At 36.1% G+C, this 15,699-nt stretch overlaps 1 protein-coding gene across 1 annotated transcript in view; it reads right to left on the minus strand.

Annotated features, from left to right (window-relative positions):
• PIEZO2 (piezo-type mechanosensitive ion channel component 2) overlaps window positions 1-15,699 on the minus strand; it is a 731,335-nt gene that overhangs the window by 262,943 nt on the left and 452,693 nt on the right. The window contains exon 12 of the mRNA XM_006897012.1: window positions 8,018-8,248. Within this exon, the coding sequence (XP_006897074.1) occupies window positions 8,018-8,248 (231 nt within the window). The remainder of the gene's footprint in view (window positions 1-8,017; window positions 8,249-15,699) is intronic.

Raw genomic sequence — 15,699 nt, forward strand, 5'->3', positions numbered from 1 at the left:
TCAGAATCCTTGCCTCCCAGGAGTCACCCGGTTTAAACATTTCCAGGATGAATTTGTTTGTTTTCCTAGCAGCCCATGGTACTCCCAATACTCTTCTCCAGCACCACAATTGATGCTCAAAGGCATCAATTCTCCTGTCCTCCTTGGTCATTGTCCAACTCTCTGATGATTAACAAGTGATTGCAAAGACCATGGCCTGTAGTAATGCTTTATAATTTTCTTTGAATAAATTCTTTGTGATTCCCACGTATTTAATCTTATCATTAACTATTGTGAAGGTTATTGTTGTTTTTTTTTCTGCTCCAGTTCTGTATTCACTTTGTCACTGCAGACAACATCAATTGATTTTTATATGTTGATTTTGTATCTTGCCACTTTGCTGAATTGTTCAACTATGTCCAGTAGTTTTCTTGTTGAGTCTTTAGGGTTTTGTAAGTATACTATCACATCATCTGCATATGTTGTTGTTATGTGCCATTGGTTCATTTGCGACTCATAGCGACCCTGATAGATAGCAACTGATTGGAAAGACCTGTATCAGGCACGCCTTAGTCTCCAGAGTGACACCATTGTTCTTCAGTACTTTGGAGAGATCCCTAACGACAGACTTTCTCATTGCAATATGTCTTTTAATTTCCTGGCTGCTGGTGCCAACAGTGTTGACAGTGGAGCCAAGCAAACTAAATCTGTCAATAATCTCGATATCTTCACCATCAATCCTGATGTTGCCAATTGGCCCAATGGTGAGAATCTTTGTTCTTGATATTGTGTTTCAATTCATATTGAAGGCTGCAGTCCTTGACCCTCTTTCAGCAAGTGCTACAGGTTCTCCCCAGTGTCAGCAAGCAGGGTTGTGTCATCTGCATAACACACGTTGTTGATAAATCTTCCCCCAGTCCTGACCCCACATTTCTCCTCATAGAGCCCAGCCTCCCAGATAATCTGTTCTGCATATAGGTTGAAAAAAGTATGAAAATAGGACAGAACCCAGGTGTACACCCTTCCTAATTTTGAACCATCCAACGTTTCCTTGCTCTGTTCTGGTAAATGCCTCCTGCTCTAAGTACAGGCTTTGCATAGTTAGTTGGGTTTTCTTTTACAATATTCTATTGTCAACCTTTTTATTTTAGTTGGTTTCATCATGACATTGCCCATTTCATCTCCTTTTTTAAATTTTATTATTTTTGAGTGAGTGTACCGTCAGATCAGATCTGACTGGTACAGGAGGAGATTGTCCCTCCTTCCCCGGCAGAGCATCTGGTGGATTTGAACCGTGAGCCTCTGGGATTGTAGTTGCAGCTCCTTGCCACTAGGCCATCAGAGCTCCCCTACTCATTTCATCTCTTATTGGGGTTATTTGTGTCTTTTCCTTCTTTTCTTTTTTTAGTTTTGCTAGTAATTTGTTGATTTTATTGAACTTTTCAAAGAACCAACTCTTGGTCTTGTTAATGGGTTCAGTTGTTTTTCTTGTTTCTCTTTCATTTATTTCTCTCCTTTTATAATTTCATTTTTGGGAAGTTCTTGATTTTCTTGCTGTTTTTTTTCTTTCCAATTTGTTGGAGATTTTGGGTTAGAGAGTCAATGGTCATTTTCCCCAGTATTATAATGTGTTTGCTTATTGCTATAAATTGACCTCTGATTATAGCTTTGTCTCTTTCCCAGAGGTTTGGGGAAGTTATGTTTTTATTGTCATTTGTTTCAAGAAACTAATTTTTTATTTCTTCTAGTACTAACTCACGTTCAAGCAGGGTGTTGTTCAGCTTCCAAATACTGGTTTCCCCCTTCTTTTCCTCTTGTTATTAATGTCTAATATTGTAGTATTTGGGTCTGACAAGATGCTTTGTATTATTTCTATGTTTTTTTTAAATTTATTGATGCTTGCCTTGTGTTTTAAAATGTGATCTATTCTGGAGAATGTTCCATGCACATTGGTGAAGGTATACTGTGCCTTTTAGGGGGTGTATTAGTTTATAAATATCTATGAGTTGGAGTTGGTTTATTGTGTGGTTTAATTCTTCAGCATATATGTTGAGTTTTTTTCTGGAATTCTATCTTTTCTTGAGAGTGGAGCATTGACTTCTCCAACTACCATAGTAGTGCCGTCTATTTCCTTTTTCAGTTTTGTTAGTGTGTTTTATATATTTCACAGGTCTTTCATTTGGTGCATATGCATTTGTTATTGTTATGTCTTCTTGTTTTATTGACCCTTTAATCTTCATGTAGTAACCTTCCTTGTCCTTTATGATGGTTTTTGCATTGAAATTCATTTTATCTAAGGTTAATATTGCTACTCCTGCTTTTTTCTTATTGCCATTTGCTTGTTATATTTCCCCCCACTCTTTTATTCTCAGTCTTTCTTTATCTTCATTTTTCAAGTGTGTCTCTTTTAGTTAGCATATGATGTATTATGTGGGGTTCTTTTTCGTTTGTTTGTTTGTTTGTGTGTGTGTGTTTGTTTTTTATCCAATCTGCTCCTCTTTTACTCATCAATGGTGGATTTAAATCATTTATATTCAGTGTGATTACTGAGTGGTAAAATTTCATTACTATCATTTTATTGTATTCTATTTGGTGTTGTTTCTAAGTTACTATGGATGAACAGTTTTGCTAAGTACAATATTCTTTGTGGAAAGTTGTGCTTTTTGAGTGTTCGATATATACCATTCCATTGTATTCTTGCTTACATGGTTTCTGCTTTATAGAAAGACTTTTTGCCCATTTTGTAATTGGATTATCTATCATTCCCCCCCTCCCAGAGGCCCCATAGGATTCTGTAAACTTTCATTATGACACCCTTGTCTGAGATGGTATTTCCAAATGTTTGTTCCCAGTTAGTAGGTTTTGTTTTCACCCTGTTGGAAAAAGATTTTGTTGAGCACAGCGATTTAATCTTTACAAAGTCCTATTTATCAATTTTATCTTCTTCAGATCATGCACTTTTTGCTCTATTTGGCAGAATCCTTTATACCATAGACTAGGCCTTCTAAGCTTGGTCCCAGTTTGTCTCTTATGAGCTTTATGGTTTTGAGCTTTATTTCCAGGCCTCTGATCCACACTGAGTTGACCTTAGTGTTTAATGTGAAATGTGGATCCTGTTACAGCTTTCTGCAGTAGTAGTCCAATTTTGCCTGCACCATTTGTTGAAGAAGTTATAATTTCCCCATGTGATATGTTTTATTTTCTTGTCAAATATCAGTTAATTGTAGATAGATGGCTCCATTTCTGAATTCTCAATTCTGTTCCACTGTCCCTGCCATTGTACAAGTAACATGCTGTTTTGGTTACTACTGCTGTGTAGTAGGTTTTGAGGTCAGAACTTCTATGCCTCCCACTTCATTTTTTGTGGGTTTTTTTCCTTTGTTTGTTTTGGTTTTCAGAAGTACTTTGCTTATTTTGTATCTCTTTCTTCTCGAAATTAACTTGACACTTTTCCTTTTGATCTCCTTCAAAAATGAATTTGGTATCATGTAACTAGAGGTTTGAATTTATTCTTCAGCTTAAGAAAGGCTTTTGATTCCATGACTCCAGCTCTTTTCACATTTCTTCATAATACTTTGCTTTGTCTTTCCAAGGTGCACTTTAAAATCTTCTGTTCTGCTATTTAACGTCCTGATTTCTTCCCTTTGTTCTGGCTTCTTGGCATTCTAGTGTACTACTCAGAATCTCTTTTGATGTCCATCTCAATATTTTCTTCCTCCTCTTTCTTTATGGACGATATTCTTGATATTTTCCCACAGCCCATCTGGTCTCCATTCATTAGTGTTCAAGGTTTCAAACCTGTTCCTGAAATGGTTTTTAAATTCAAGCAGAATAGATTAAAGTTTAAATTTTGAATTTTGTGAATTTGTTCTATTTTTTTTTACCTTCGCTTTGAACCTACACATGTGTAGTTGATGGTCTTTTCCACAATCATCACTTCACCTAGTTTTCATAGCTGATACTGAGGTTCTCTAACAATTTTTTCTACAGATATAATATATTTGATTCCTGTGTCTACCAACAGGTGAGGTCCATGTGTATATTTGCAGTTTGTGTTCTTTTTTTAGCTTCACACTTTTTCAAAAACATATTCATTGCAGAACATTTTCTCCATCCCTTTCCTTTCGCCTCTCCCAGCCCACCCTGCAATACACCCATGCTGTGAAATGTTTTACTATTTTACTGTTTTTCAGTGCTGCGTAGTATTCCATAGTTTTTCTACCCCTCATTTATTGCTGGACATTTAGATTGTTTCCTTCTCTTTGCTATTTTTAATAATGCAGCAAAAAATATGGGTATGCATATATCTGTTTAAGTAGTGTTCTGGTTTCTTTAGGATATATTCCCTGTACTAGTATTGCTGGGTCAAATGGGATTTATATTTCCAATATTTTGGGAAAGCACCAGACTGCCTTCCATAATGGTTGTACCATTTTACATTCCCACCAGCAGTGAATAATAATTCCAATCTCTCCACAATCTTTCCAGGCTTTGTTATTTGCTGCTGTGTTGACTTGGCTATTGTTTCTGGGATAAGATGATATCCCATAGTGGTTTGATTTGCATATTTCTAATAGCAACATTTGTGTTTCTTATAAACAGTATTTGTAAAGAAAAGTCATAAATTGCACAAAATTCTATAATTCTATCTCCAGTCTCATTTCTCTCACTAAGCCTGTTTTCTGACTCCTTCTTCTTTGTTCCTAACTTTTGCATTCAAGTCACCCATTATTATTAATGCATCTTAGTCTTTAAAAATCTAGAAATAGGTACATCAAAGATGTTTCGTTTCTCTGTACTTTTTTTTATTTATACGCAGAACAAGTCATTCTATTCAACAACTTGTGCTATGCAGATGATACAACTTTACCTGCTAAAACTAAGGAGGACTTGAACTGTTTGCTTGAGAATGTCAATATGGACTGAAGCACAAAATCAGGAAAACAAAGATTCTCACCACTGGGCCAATTGGCAGCATCATGAAGAAATTCAGACATCGAGGACTGAGTCCTTAATTCTCTCTCTCACCCCACCGGCTCCAACCTAGTCTCAGTCTTTCTCTCTCTCTCTCTCTCTCTCTCTCTCTCTCTCTCTCACACACACATACACACACACACACACAGTAGTCCATAGTCTGTAAGTGTTGAACTAACGTGTTTTGACTTATGCCATTGCTGCAATGGTTTTATACAATTATAACATTGGGGGCATATTTTATTATTTATGACAGAATCTTTTCATGATCCTGAATGCATTAAAATATAAAGGCAAATATCAATTTTGTAAGAATTAAAAATTTTGGTGATAACAAATTTATGTCACAAATGTTTCTCTCTCAAAAAAGTGATAATTATATGCAATGCAAGAACAAATTGAGTTAATTGGTTCATGTTCCCTTTTTAGAAGTTCAATTCAGGTAGTACCAGAATTGCACATTGAGAAGGATAATATTTATATTGTTCTTTTATATATTGTGTTGAGTACGGGGATTTTTTTAAGGAGAGAAATTCTAAGTTTATTCAGTATTTACATGTGACTACTTCTACTAACTTAAAGCTCATACATTTAGATATTAATTAATTAACTAAACACGATAAAGTAAAAACATTGAATCTCAAAGGAAAGACTTATTAATGTGGGCTATGAAAGTAAATGGGTAATGAAAGACTATACAATAAGTATTCATGAAGATCTGCATAACTAATTGAAAAAAGAGCTAGTGTCATACTTTATATTTACCACTAAAAAGTGTTTTATGACATCATTGGAGAGAATGTTTTATTAATAACCCCTATAAAATGTAATCATGTTCCTACAACCAGGAGGGAACAAAATAGAGGAATGGGACATTCTAAGAATCAAATCTCTACACATTTTAAAAATCATCTCCAACATGGTAAAAACAAAAGCCATAGACTGGGAAAAAATATTTCATAATAACATATCTAATAAAGGACTCATATATAAAATGTATAGAATACTTCAGCACTTCAACAAGAGTAAGGTAAACAACCCAATCACAAATGGGCCACAGGATATGAATAGACAATTCACCAAGAAAGACATTCAGATGGCAAGCAAACACATGAATAAATGTTCAAAATCCCTAGCTAGCAGAGATGCAAATCAAAACAACTGTGAGATATCATCTCACCCCAGCAACAATAACAAAGTTCAACAAAGTAGCAAACAATAAATGCTGGTGAGGTTGTGGAGGGATTGGAACCCCTATTCACTGCTGGTGGGTGTGTAAAATGGGGCAAACACCAAGGAAGACAGGTTAGTGCTTTCTCTAAAGTTGAAAGTATGAATAATATTTGACTCAGCAATGCTACTACTGGAAATATAACCCAAAGAAACAAGAACCACCATCCAAACCTATGTATGCACACCCATATTTATTACTGTGTTATTTGCACTGGCAAAGAGATGAAATCAACCCATGTGCCCATCAACAAACAAATGAATAGAAAAACTATGGTATAGTCATTGTTGTTGTTGTTATGTACCATCGAGTCACTTGCGACTTATAGTGACTCTATGTACAAGGGCCCTAAAAGCCGTTCTATCCTGTGCCAGCCTCGCTGTCTCAGACACACTCATTCCCACCAATTCATTTACAAAATTGATCCATCTCATCGAGGGTCTTCCTCTCCTGCGCTGTCCCTCCACTCTCCCAAGCATTATGTCCCTCTGCAAGGACCAGTTCCTCCTTGGAACATGTCCAAAGTATGTCAGATGAAACTTCAGAATCCTTGACTCCAAGGAGCATTCTGGCTTCACTCTCTCCAGGACAAACCTGTTTGTTCTCCTAGCAGTCCATGGTATATTCAACACTCTTCTCCAGCACCACAGCTCAAAGGCATCAATTCTCTTTCTATCATCCCTATTCATTGTCTTACTCGCCAATGCATAGCATGTAATTGTGAAGACTATAGCCTGGATCAGGCGCACCTTAGCCTCCAGCCTGATGTCATTGTTCTTCAGTACTCTGGAGAGGTCCCTCACAGCTGACTTTCCCAATGCAATCCGTCTCTTGATTTCCTGGTTGCTGTTACCAAGAGTGTTGACTGTGGAACCAGTAAACTAAAACTGTTAATGATCTCAATCTCTTCACCATCCATACTGATGCTGTCAATTGGCCCAGTGGTGAGAATATTTGTTTTCTTGATGCTGAGCTTCAATCTATATTGAAGGCTGCAGTCCTCAACCTTCTGCAGCAAAATGACGGAATATTACATAACACATAGCACCGAAGAACAATGAACTCATAAAACATTACACAACATGGGTGACCCTAAAGGACATTATGCTGAGTGAAATATCTCAGTTACAAAAGGACAAGTACTGTATAACACCACTGTTGTAATCCTAGACTGGCATGAGGGGTTGGGAGAGGAATGGGATAAGAGTTGATAAATAATGAAGACTGCATTTGAACGGATGAAGGAAAGAACTGTTTAGAAGGAATATATGATTAGGCATTATACATATAACAACAGCCTAAAATAATAGGTCCATTGCAATGAAGACTGGGAGGATGTGGGGGGAAGGGAGGTTATCGTGCAACAATGAATGAATATTTTTTAAAAAGTGAACTGGGCCTGGGGTAAGGGCAGGAAAGGCAGGGAAATGTGCAACAATGAATGAATGAAAATACAACTTTTCTGTAAATTTTTGTTACAATTGCAATGAAAAGAAATGATTATAAAAAATGTAAGCATGTTTAAAACTTAATATCTATCAAGGATATGAATAAATATTGCCCTTTTTACATTGCTTCCATTTCTCTACTTTATACAGGCTAATATATTTTTCTCTTTGAATGGAAAATATTTTCATTTCAACAAAGACACTTAAATTATGATATAATGTTTAGGTTTAAATTATAGCAGCCTGAAAGCAAGCAAACATGTGGCCTTCATTTTTAAAAACTGTATTTGCAACTTATTTTTCTAAGCTGTTGATACAATATAGTTGTTAAAATTATTGTGGTTGCATGTCATTGTTTTGCCTGCTTTTTTTCCTATTCACTTACCTTTGAAGCAAGTTCTCCTGGATCTTTCTTTTCTAAAAACCCTGGGACCTTTTTAATTTCAGGAAGTTCAAAACTCCATATATATTGTAATATCAGCAACAGATTCCCATAAACAACCATAAAAGGAGAACTGATCATGGCATATTTTCTTCTGTTGCGAATCATCCATAGAGTACAAGACCAAATCAATAATACAAATGTCAACCAGCTATGGTAGGTGATACTCCAAGCCTTGAGAAAGGAAAGAAGAGAAAAATAAATAATGCTTAACAGAATATATTCACCTTGCTCAATTCCTATCAAGTTACAGTGAAATGGGAGCTCTGGTGGCTTAGTAACCACACAAAGGTCTGTGGTTTGAATCCAACAGCTGCTCCATGAGAAAAAAACAGGCACTCTCCTCCTACGATTTACTGACTCTGAGAACCTGCTGGTAGATTCAGACTTGATGGTATACAACAACATACATATAAGAAAAAGTCAATAATACTAAACATATGGAGAGAGATTAACTGTGGTGAAATTGTAGGGAGAATTCCACCTGAAGCACAAGAGAGAAAAAGTAGAGAACAATTGATTATGTGGAAAAATTGTCTTTTGAACATTTTTTAGGGGATGACTTAATGGCAAAATGTTCTTTTTCCTCTCCTCCATGTATCTTCAGCCTTACTCTACAGTTTTAGAAGCAGCTCTTGTGGATAAATAATAACTTATAGTTCAGATAATACTCCCCCCAAAACTCTTCTGTATTAATTTATTGTTTTTTCTGTTTGTAAAATTGTCTTTGGTTAGCTGTTATTATGAGTGACAGGTAAGTTTTGGGAGTGGGAATTGGAAATGTTGAGAATACCACCCAACTGGGCTTCAAAAGATTATCCATGAAGATACACATGATGGAAATGAGAAAACATACATAGGTTGTTATGTTGGATTTGGCACACTCAAAATAAAAGTTCATCTCGCTGCTAATATCAGCTGTGTTCTCCCAGAGTTAGGGCTTATAAGTTCCTCAGACAAGTGATAGATATATCTTCATTCAAATAATGTATTACTAATACTTCTTACAAGCATCTTAAAGTATATTAAGTGTGTTGCTTCTGAAAAGTGGGTAGGTAGTAAGATAATTAAAGCATCTTGGAAGAAATATTATCTTTTAAGAATTTTCAAATTTGTTCTGAAGTGTCACTCACTTTAAAACTGATGAGTTATGGAAAACTCTTGGTTGAAGTAAATGTTAAACAGAAAATAGAAATAAAAATTGTTTCTTTAAAGTTAGTAACTGACAACTCTTACTAAGTCATGAAATACATTATTCATTGGAAATCATGTCTAATAAAGGTAAGTTAATATTTGGTGTGTATGTATTCTATAATGAATTAAAAGTATTTGTATTAAATAAAATATAGATAAAACTTTGTTTTATTTCTAATAAAATAATCTTCTATTATTCTGGAAAAATTCCCACATGCATTGTTCTTATTTGAGAACAAAAGTTTAAGAGGGAAAAAATAAGTTATGAGCATCATTTTAATTTGTCTTTCTTTTCTTGCAAATAATGGCAATTTATTCAGGTCATTGCTACAGGAAAAAAAGAAAATGACTCTCAAAACATAAATAATTAGGCCGTTTTTGTTATATTCTTTTGTGTGGATGTGTTTTGCTTGTTAAACTTATAGTTAAATTGGTTCTTTCTCGAACAGCTCACACACATTATATTTTGCGGCAATGGTTTCAGTTACCACATTGTATCAGTAATCTTTTCACTTTCTCCCTCTGATTATCATTTCTATTCTTCCTTTCTTACTTCTTCCTATTTTTTTTCAGACATACTTTTTTAGTAGATTCTGCCCTTTGTTGCCTGTTCTAAGGAGTGTGTTTCTCTGAGATAATATTCATATTATAGACCTGGTGATGTACTACATAACGTGTAAAGCTCCTGATTGAAAGGATGGCATTTTGAATCTACCAACTGCTATTGGGGAGGATAGTGTGAAATCTCCTATTTATAAAAATTTTCAGCTTTAGAAATCTCAAGGAGGGTTTCTTAATAAACTAACTCATGTGGTATGAGACTTTGGTCTTATTTACATGGAAGTTCTAGACTTGAAGATTATCTAAAGCCTTCGGGGCTCCACCAGTCTCTATTAGAACAAGTATAAACTGAGGAGGACCTGAAGAGTTTGCTGCAGAAGGTCAAGGACTGTAGTTTTCAATATGGATTGAAGCTCAACATCAGGAAGAAGAAAGATTCTCACCACTGGGAAAACTGGCAGTACCATGATAGATGGAGAAGAGATTGATATTGTTAACAACTTTCACTTTTTTGGGTCCACAATCAAGACTCTTGACACCAGCAGTCAGGAAATTAGAAGACAAATCTACTACTGTCAGGGACATCTCCAAGTGCTAAAGAGTAGGGCTAAGGTGCACCTGATCCAGGCCACGGTCTTTGCAATTACTTGCTATGCATCAGAGAGCTGGACAATGACTAATGATGGCCGAAGAATTGATACCTTTGAGTTGTGGTGCTAGAGAAGAGTGTTCAAATATGCCTTGGACTGCCAATAGAACAAATAGGTCTGTCTTGGAGAGAATGAAACTAGGCTGCTCCTTGGAGGTTAAGATTTTAAAACTCATCTCACATACTTTGGGCATGTGGTCAGGAGGGACCAGCCCTTGGCGAAGGATATCACACTTTGAAGAGTGTAGGAGAGGAAGACTCCAGATGAGATGGATAGACACAGAAATGGGATTAGGTATGTCTGAGTTTGTGAAACTGGCTCAAAATAGGGCAGGGTTTAGTGCTATTATACATAGCATCACTATGATTTGCAGGTGACTTGATGGCACATAACTACAACATCTAGTAATTTTTAAGTTTTGAGTATTTTTCCTTATTTTCCTCCCACTTTATCTGAAACTACTATGATTTTCTTCAGAGCAGCCAGCAGTGAGAACCAAGTATCATCTAGTTCTCATGTTCTCTAAACATATATCCCTACTCTTTACCACTTCAGAGAAGTTCTTGACAACAGATTTTCTCACTGCAACACTGTGGATCCAAGCAAAATGAAGTAATTGACAATTTCTTTCTTCCATATATTAAGACTTTGATTATTGGCCCAGTAGTGAGGAATTTTGTTTTCTTGATGCTCAACTGTAATTCATATTGAAGGCTGTAATCCATATTAGTCTATTGTCCATAGGATTGTTATGAGTTGTAGTCAAATTGGCATCATACAACAACATTATCTTCCTCATTAAGTACTTCAAGCCTTCACTTTCTGCAAGTTACATCATCTGGATGACTGTTACTGAGTATTTTTCCAAACCTGATGCTAAATTCTTAATGTAATTCAGCTTCTTGAATTATGTGCTCAGCAGAGATTGGATACATACAGATGGTACAGAGAAAGAATATTACCTTGACCCACATCTTTCCTGATTTTAAACCATGCCATTATGCCTTTATTTCATACAACTATATCTTGGTCTACGTGGAGTTTTTGCATAACGTAGTTAAGTAGTTTGGAATTCTCCTTCTTTTTACTGCTAGCACTTTTTTGTTGTGATCCACACAATCAAATGCATTGCATAATAAATAAAGCACAATTTAACATCTTCCTTGTATTCTCAGGCAAGAATCATGTGAAATTAGCAATAACATCCCTCTTGTTATGGCCTCTTCTGAACCTAGCCTGAATTTCTAGCAGCTTCTTGTTGATCTACTGTTCAAGTTTTTTTTTAAATTTCTATTTTATATTGGTTTGCATTTAAAATTTATATACATTGTGATATATATATATATGTTAATCTAATTGAGTGAACAACTAAAGAAGGAGCTCTGATGGCATAGTGTTGTTATCAGGTGCCATCAAGTCCATGATGGCCCATAGCAATCCAATGAACAACAGATCTGAACCTTGCTTTTTATGCTGTGCCATACTCACAATCTCTGATATATTTGAGCCATTGTTAGGTCATTGTGTCAATTTGTTTGTTAAGGGTATTCCTCTTTCTCTATCCCTCTACCTTTCCCAGCAAGATGTCCTTTTCCAAAGACTTGCTCCTCCTAACAGCATGCTCAAAGCATGTGAGATGAATTTTTATTATCCTTGTCTCTAAAAAGCACACTGGTTGCATTTCCACTTCATAAATTCAGGACCCTAAACTTTTCTTGGTTTCTTTTCATTGATGATCTTTGTCATTTTAGGTTTTACATTTAGAATTTTATCTTTAGAGTTCATTTTGTTTTTAATATGAAGTATGGATCGTATTTCACTTTTCTGCAAATTAATACACAGGTTCTCCAGCAGCATTTTTAAAGAGACAGTCTCTTTGCATTTTATTTATTTTAATATTTTGTGGAAGATTAGCTGTCCATGGGTAGAGGAATTTAATTCTGACTTCTCAATTACTTTCCATTCATCTATGTGTTTGTTATTGTAAAAATGCCAGCTTTTTTTATTGTTGTTAAATGCTGTTGAGTTGTAGGCGACTCATAATGACCCTATGAATGAATGACCCAAACACTTGTATAACTTTCTTCGTTTCTCCAAGTTCACAGAGTTTCTAGGGGCAGGCTATTTTCAAAGTGAATGCCACTCCTGCTTCCAAACTTGTCTTAATCATGGAGCTCCACCAAACATTGTCTGCCATAGGTGACCAATATCACATTTGGTACATCAGGGTCACAGTGTTCAACATAACAGCAACCATGAGTTTTGAATATTATACCTGTATAGTAAAATTTAAAATCTGGAAGCATGAGACCTCATATTTTTTCTTCTTCTTTTCAGCAATGTTCTACTTAATAATTTAGTATATCCTTACATGTCATATAAACTGTGGTGCTTTTCCCTCATGTCCTTAAAGAATGATGATAGAATCTAGATGAGTATAGCATTTTATATATTAACTGCTTTGGATAATATTGACATTTTCACAACATCAAGTATTCCTATCTGAGCATGGTATGTTCTTTCATTTATGTAGATCTCTTTAGTTTTCTTCAAGTAGTCTTTTATGTTAAGTATTTGTATTTTCTGTTATATTTACTCATTAATATTTTATAATTTTGTTAACTACTATAAGTTGTGTTGTTTCTTTTTCATTATTATCTTTGTGATGTAGATGAATCTTTATTTGCATATTAATCTTTTATTTTGCCACTTTGCTGTATTTTTCATGTTTCAGTAATTTTCTTGCTGAGTTTCTGGAATTTTTCTATACGTATGACAAAATCATCTGAAGATATAGTTTTACTTATTCTTTACCAATTTGGATGCTTTTGTTTCTATTAATACCTTATTGCCAGGAATTATAATGCAGAGTTGAGTAAGAATGACAGTAGATGGCATCATTGGCTCATGTTCACAAGAGAAATATTTCCTGTCTCCATTGACTGCATTTCCTGTGACTGATGACACTTAACAATAACATCAACGTAGAGAGAGAGATCAGCTAGCCCAGTGGACAGAAAGCGATACTACCAAGCCAAAAGTGGGTGACTTTTAATCTGCGGCCCTCGGGCCTGTCTTTCATTGTTTTTGTTCAGACATTCCCCTAGGTCGTATAGCCCTGGTGTACAAGTTGCCGCACCGCAGTCACTTTTGATTTCTGTGAGGCTGAACACCGTGACACTGGTGTGTCAAATGAGTTAATGGTCGGCTACCCAATGCGGACAGAGAGTGGGGTGGAGCTCCCCGATTAAAACAAGCTTGGAAGGATGAGTGGTATCCACTTCCATAATAGCTTGCCTCCAGAAACCCTATGAACCTGGAGAGAGGATGAAAGACACCCAAGCATTGAGGACTCTCCTTCATAAGGTCGCTATGGGTCCCCTGCGACTCGATGGTACTTAATAACAACAACCACCACCACCATTGAAAAAAACGGGGGGGGGCAGGGGGGAGGGGTTTGTGCAGGGAGAAGGGTGCAACAATGAATGAATGGAATTCCAAAATCTCTGTAGATGTTCATTGAAATGAAAAATAAACAAACTAAATTAATAAAAAAACAAAACCATTGTCAGGACAGAGACAGGGGAACATGGTTTAAAATAAAGAAAAATGTACCTAAAAAAAAAAAAAAGAAAATAATGTCGGCTTTTGGTTTGTGTATACATCCTTAATTATGTTGAAGAATTTTTGTTCTCTTCCTGTTTGACTAAGAGTTTCTATTAAAAATGGCCATTGGATTTTATTAAACACTTTGTGGGTGTATATGGATATGAACAAAGGTTTTATTCCCTTTATTTGTATTGTTTTTGTAACGCTCTAATCTCTAATCTAATGTAATGATGTTGATTTTTAATGTTTAATCATACTTGCATGTTGTTGTTGTTGTTGTTATGTGCCGTCGAGTCGCCTGTGGACTCATAGCGACCCTATGTACAACAGCCCTAAACTCCGCTCTGTCCTGTGCCAATTGCACTGTCTCTGACACTCCCATCCCAATTATCCCAGTCACTGAATCAATCCACCTCATAGAGGGCCTTCCTCTCCTGCGCCGTCCCCCCACCCTCCCAAGCATGATGTCCCTCTTTGAGGATCGGTCTCTCCTCACTACATGTCCAAAGTAAGTTAGACGGAGCCTCAGAATCCTTGCCTCCAAGGAGCCACCCGGTTTAACCCTCTCCAGGACAAATCTGTTTGTTTTCCTAGCAGTCCATGGTATTCTCAATACTCTTCTCCAGCACCACAGCTCAAAGGCATCAATTCTCCTTCTATCCTCCTTGGTCATTGTCCAACTCTCTGATGCATAACAGGTGATTGCGAAGACCATGGGCTGTATCAGACGCACCTTAGTCTCCAGAGAGACACCATTGCTCTTCAGCACTTTGGAGAGGTCCCTAACAGCAGACTTTCCCATGGCAATGCGCCTTTTAATTTCCTGGCTGCTGGTGCCAAGACTGTTGACTATGGAGCCAAGCAAACTAAAGCTGTGTACAATCTCAATACTTACATACTTGCATAGCTAAAATAAATGCCACTTTACAGCAATATATTATTGAGTTTTGATACTAGATGCTATTTGTTATGATTGTGTTCAAGATTTTTGCATCTATGTACAATGAAAAATATTAGTCTATAATTTTACTTTTTTTAGTAGTTTTTTCCCCTGGTTTTGGTATCAGAGTGTTGCTTGCTTTATAAAACAAATTCAAAAGTATTCCATTCTTTTCTATGTTTTGGACTGCAGTGAGTAGAATGTGTGTTATTTCATCTCTGAGGCCTGTTAGAATTTCCCAGTGAAGCCATCTAGGAATGGACTTCTTTGTTGTTAGAAGGGATCTTATTTTTAATGTCCTGTTAAGTTTCTTCTTTTCATGAATCTGTTGAAGTTTTCCATTTTAGTTAGTGTTAGTCTAGGTAAGTCATGTGTTTTTAAAAATGTGTAAATACTTTTCAGGGTTTCAAACCTGTTGGATTTTCTCTTAATATTCTGATATTTTTCTATTTTAGTTAGTTTTCTGTGTCATTTATGATTCATGTTATGTGCAGCTCAAGTTTGTTAACAGATTTGAGGACCTAACCTCTTTCTGATATTTTTCTGTTTAATGTATTTCTGCTGCTATTGTTGTCTTTATGTGCCCTCGACTTGCTTGTGACTCATAGCAACCCTATGTACAACAGCCCTAAACCCCTGCTCTGTCCTGTGTCAATCTCAGTGTCTCCAGC

This window comes from Elephantulus edwardii, unplaced genomic scaffold (genome assembly GCF_000299155.1).
Source record: "Elephantulus edwardii isolate Elephantulus edwardi_28Jun2011 unplaced genomic scaffold, EleEdw1.0 scaffold00196, whole genome shotgun sequence".
NCBI lineage: Eukaryota > Metazoa > Chordata > Mammalia > Macroscelidea > Macroscelididae > Elephantulus > Elephantulus edwardii.